We start from the raw sequence: 5,325 nt of genomic DNA on the forward strand, positions 1-5,325 counted from the left end.
TGGACCTGGATGAGGTTCAATCTCTGAGCTGTGATCCAGGGCAATATAGACCCTGTAATGTATTCATTAGTCTGCTAGAGCTTAACAATGCTCACCACAAAACAGGGGAGAGGGCCAGATCTTGCATGCTAATGAACCCGCACCCTAAACCTTCAAAGAAAAGAAGAGACAGATTATTCAGCTTGGATTGCCATCTGATTTTTTTGTCAATTAGCCATGTTACCCCCCCCCATGTATTGAAATAAGGAATCACCGAGGTCATTAAGATGCATTGGAAAACACCTATCAATAGTTGCAGTAACTATAGTGTGATCTGCTACCATGACTTATTTTAATTGAGTCTTGGTAACTAAAGTTACACTATAGGCCTACTGGTATATGGTTTACATTGTAATGCACCAGATAATATTTCATCATATCTATATCTACAGGAGACTTCATTTCTGGTTAGTTTTATATTTTGGTCATTAAAACTCATATATATTAAAACCATCTCATTTATCTGCAGGGCTATTCACGCTATTATTGGAAGATTTTGGTGTGAAAGGTGTGCAAGTTGAAGAAGTTTATGACCTACAGAAGCCATTTGAAGGGTGTGTATGGGAAGTAATATAAGTTGTATAATAAGTTGTAACCCTATTCATTTTTATTTTCATCATGTGTTACAACTCATTTCATGGAATATTAATAGTTAGAAAACACCCATGCACTACAGAAGTGACCGTGAGAAGATGAAAGTGACCGTAGTGCTACTCAGGTCTAGTTACATATATGAACAATCTATCATCCATGCACTGTTAAATCTACCAGAAGCAATAGATTTGATAGCGATGCATTGTTCTCAATTTCTCCCATCTATTGGCGCTCTGCAAAAATCAGCACCATGCCACAAGAACCCTTACAGCATTGTATATTGATAGCATTAATACGTTAATGCTATTACCATGTCAATAAATAATAATAAATAAGGTCCAGTAGTGATAAATGATGGAGTCATGATTTGTTTTGCAGGCCAGTGTATGGCTTCATCTTCTTATTCAAGTGGATCGAGGCAAGGCGATCGCGTAGGAAGGTCACCGTCAATGAAGAATGCTTCGTCAGCAATCCAGAGATTGTCAACAATATGTTCTTTGCTCAGCAGGTAAACTTACAAGTGTGTCCAGACCATTCCCTTGCAGGCAGCAGTGCAGAGGTCTATGTCCCTACTGCTCACAACATCTTGTCAGTTGTTTAGATTGCAGTTAATGAAAGAGGCTAATTGACGAGTTAGCGATTGAGATGTTTAATCGTTAAGTATTAGATGTTGAGTGTTAGAGTTTGGTTTCAGTGTGTTGTATTTTTAGGTTACGTAATACAAAATTCTACTTTTAGGCACTATGTTTCTCATCTAATGAAGTACTGATTTTCTTATTGGTGTGCATGGCTATCTTTCTGGTGGCTGTATAGGGTATACTGGTAGTAAGCACTGTGTGATGTCAGAAATTAAAAGTTTTTACATTTTCAGTGCTAAAATAAAAAGCCTCTCATTGCTTTGAAAAGCAGCACAAGTTATAATTTGGGAAATTATTTTGCCAATTTAAAGTAGGAATAAAATGGTAGGCTTGTGGAGATCACACTCTTTTCGTGCAGTAAATTACTATACAAATAGAAGTAATTAATAACATGTTCCACATTGATTGTTCCTGGAACCTGCCACCAGAATTATTATCGACATAAGCACAGTGTTATACTTGCCTTCTGCTTGCAGTTGATTCCAAACTCGTGTGCGACACATGCCCTGCTCAGTGTACTGCTCAACTGTCAACGCATGAAGCTGGGAGAGACGCTCAGTCAGCTGAAGGCATACACACACGGGATGAATCCTGATATCAAGGGCTATGCCATTGGCAACATGGCCGAGCTTGCAAGAGCTCACAATAGCCATGCAAAGTATGTTTGTGTGCGTGAAAATACTCTGTGTGCGTGCGTGTGTGTCCGCGTAGCTCTCTCTGTGCGTGAGTGTGTGCGTGCATACATTAGTATGTAATATCTGGTTAATCTATATTTGTGCTATATTCATTCACTCTCAGCATTAATTTCTATGTATTTATACATTAAAATACAAGGAAACCCTTACCATACGCTTACAGGCCAGAGAGAGCTCACCTCCCCGAGAAACACAACGGCGTCTCTACGGGTAGGACGATGGAAGCATTCCACTTTGTCAGTTATGTGCCAATCAACAACAGACTGTATGAACTTGATGGTCTAAAGCCGTATCCGATCGATCATGGTGAGTGGATCTACATGGTGATTATATTAGTTTTGATGTTGTTAGCACTGTTTGTTCTCATGCATCGCAGTCCATTGATCTTTGCACATTTTGTCGGCACATTTTCACGCCAGCAATGTTGTATTCAGTGCCTCTTCAGAGCAGCTGTTTTATACGTGATAAGAAGAAGGTTATGCGGGGAATGCTTAAGCGAGTCGTCATTTTGTATAGTGTGTGAATACGTATCTTCAGGTCCACTAGCCGAGAATGAAGACTGGACGGAAAAGTTTCGGCGTGTCATAACCGAGCGGCTCAGGATTGCCACCGGCGGTGAACCTAACCACGATTTTCGGTGAGTGTCCGAATTTTTCTCTCTCAATAACTCACGTATTTACATTAACCGATATGGACAGCACACAAGCTAGAGTTTAGTAGCATAAATATAGTATAAAAAGTTTATTAGTTCTTGAAGAAAATTGCTGCGTTGCTGTGGTGATCCGTGCCGGGAAGGAACTGGCTTGTCAACACCCAAACAACAGAGGGGTTAATCGGAAAGCAGTTTTGTCTAGTGTCCTGCACAGGGAAAACATTTTTTTTTTCACAGGAGCTCTTTTTCAAGTCTGTAGAAAAAATAGCTCTCGTCAAAGATTTTACGGGAGCTATTTTGAGCCTCACGGGAGCGATTTCGGAGGTTTGAAGAGCGAATCGCTCATCGCTCCCAGGTATTTTTTACCCTGGTCCTGCAGTATGTGGATGTTTCTGTTTGCATCTGACAGGTTCAGTTTGATGACCGTCGTACCTGACAAACGACAGATGCTGGACCACAAGCTTCACGTTCTCAAGACAGTTTATAAAATTGACATCAGCAATAAGCCTTACCATGTCGGCGTTTAATGCTCTGCGAACTACTGATATGTCTTAATAATCTCAAATGTTTTCATGAAAACTTGTCATAGCAAATGTAAACACAAACACGGCTTCCCCTTCTACCCGTTCTCTTGTTTAAATATTGTCATAGGTGGCACCACATACGACTATAGAAGAAGGCACGAATTTACAGTTCATAGACATTTGAAGAATTAAGGAATTACCTGAGTTGCCAATTAATTATGCTGTATATATTATGTAACGTTCTCAAAGAGAGAAGTGATAATTTAACTTTGTAGCTGATTTTATTTGTATCGTACCTATACTCTAGGATACGTAAATTTGAAATGGCTGTTGGTACAGAAAGACTTGGTGAACTGACGAAAGGTTGGCTAGAACTTGAAAGCGACCCAGGTAAACGTGATTGAAAGTTTCATATTTATATTATAAATACCGAACCAGGCCTCATCTGGTCCATAGGATAGCCATACATAGGAAAATAAGAGTAAAGAAGCAGGGTGAGAAAGTAATGGAGCTGTGAGTGTGAGATGTACAAAACTAAGAAAGATGTTAAAAACCACAGGCACTTGAAGCGTATCAACTGTAAACACACGCCACCGCCATTGCGCGTACACTTACACATAAATATATAGCTATATGAATACCTTCAATGCCTGTGCTAAAAAACATATAGTCATTCAGGATTAGCCCTGCTACCAAGTTCATGGAACGCTTAGCCCGAAACTGGACGCCTCTTAGTGCGCCATGGCGCGCAGCGCGCTCTTGTTTGCAAGGGTGCATAATGCAACATTGCAACCAGTGAATCTCTGGCGCATCTTCGCCGGATGCGCATAGTGACAGCGCGTCTCCAGCCGAAATAGTAGTTTCATGAGAGATGTGATCCGCTAGATGGCGCATTATTATTAACAACAATAGAAATCCGTTAACCTAACCCTAACCCTAACCCATAACCCAAATCCTACAGGCTAACCCTAATCTACCTAAACCCTAACCTAATCTACCCTACCTATCCCTAATAAATAATAATATAATAGGCCTCTTTAGGATGAGAATTCGGACCCATGGCAGACGCGCTGTCCCTAGTCGCGCCCATCTCGCCGATCGAAAACAGTTGCCATACTAAACATGGCGGACACGCGGTCGACTGCATGGAAACATTTGATGAAACAATTTGCATGTAGTGAAGTTTAGTTAGACTGTGTTATGTTGCTGTACAGGTTACCAAGGCCGAAACAAAGAAAAGAAAACCAAGGCATGGCTTATTTCCTAACGCCCGCAAAACAAGATTCAAACAAAAAGAAAAACATGAGGAAAAACAAAGAGCATGCGCGCATGCGGCATTAGGCGCATGCCAGTTTCGGCGAGCGTCAAATACTACGGTACAGGCCTACTAAGCTGAGGGTCCGGTAATACCGGAACGTACCCTGGTACTTAATCTATTATGCCGACCGTATCTCGGCCTACTCGCACTTAACGAGTCAGGGAGTCGCCTACGCCTACTTTTCCGCCTAACCTCATACTAACCATATCAATAGTTACCATAGGACATTCCGGTATACCGGACCGTACCAGGGTACGTTCTGGCAGTACCCTTGGGGACATAGACCCTATGAGCCCTACTAACAACACGTCCACAGTTCTGCGGACTACTACTGTGTCTGTGTTACTGACACCACAGTGTAGAGACATTTTGCCATCAGTTAAATTAGTAAAATTCCTGGTGGCTATCCCATGGAAACTTCATACACCCTATACCCAGTCCTTCTGTATATCTTAGTAATTTGGACCTGGATGATGTTCAATACCTGAGCTGTGATCCAGGGCAATAGACCCTGTATTCATTAGTCTGCTAGAGCTTAACGATGCTCACCACAAACGGGGAGACGTGGCCAGATCTTGCATGCTAATGAACCCGGCACCGTACCTTCAAGAAAAGAAGCAGACAGCATTATTCAGCTTGCAAGTGCTCGAAATAAGCTTGTCCGTTGTCCTGAGACAACCATGAATTTGCCGGACAACCTAACAGTTTGAGACATTGTCCGGTGGACAACCTAAGAAAAAAGTGAGCGAAAAACGCACGTATTTATATTTTCTGACGCGAAATTGGAATTTCTTTCGGGCTGCGATCGGTCCTGCATTGCGTCCATAGCTATGCTAGGGTTCTCAGGAGCCACTTTAAAAGCCTG

The 5,325-nt window shown here is 41.7% G+C and overlaps 2 protein-coding genes across 2 annotated transcripts in view; one reads left to right on the top strand and one right to left on the bottom strand.

Annotated features, from left to right (window-relative positions):
* LOC106811889 (COMM domain-containing protein 7-like) overlaps positions 1-3,263 on the bottom strand; it is a 9,601-nt gene extending 6,338 nt beyond the window's left edge. The window contains exon 1 of the mRNA XM_014815609.1: positions 3,131-3,263. The gene's annotated coding sequence lies outside the window, so the exon portion shown is untranslated. The remainder of the gene's footprint in view (positions 1-3,130) is intronic.
* LOC106811884 (ubiquitin carboxyl-terminal hydrolase calypso-like) overlaps positions 509-5,325 on the top strand; it is a gene marked incomplete at its 5' end in the record, with an annotated part of 11,889 nt that continues 7,072 nt past the window's right edge. The window contains 6 exon segments of the mRNA XM_014815603.1: positions 509-593; positions 1,012-1,141; positions 1,748-1,929; positions 2,130-2,272; positions 2,504-2,603; positions 3,028-3,133. Coding sequence (XP_014671089.1) covers positions 509-593; positions 1,012-1,141; positions 1,748-1,929; positions 2,130-2,272; positions 2,504-2,603; positions 3,028-3,133 — 746 coding nt within the window.

This window comes from Priapulus caudatus, unplaced genomic scaffold (assembly GCF_000485595.1).
Source record: "Priapulus caudatus unplaced genomic scaffold, Priapulus_caudatus-5.0.1 Scaffold586, whole genome shotgun sequence".
Taxonomy (NCBI): Eukaryota; Metazoa; Priapulida; class Priapulimorpha; order Priapulimorphida; family Priapulidae; genus Priapulus; species Priapulus caudatus.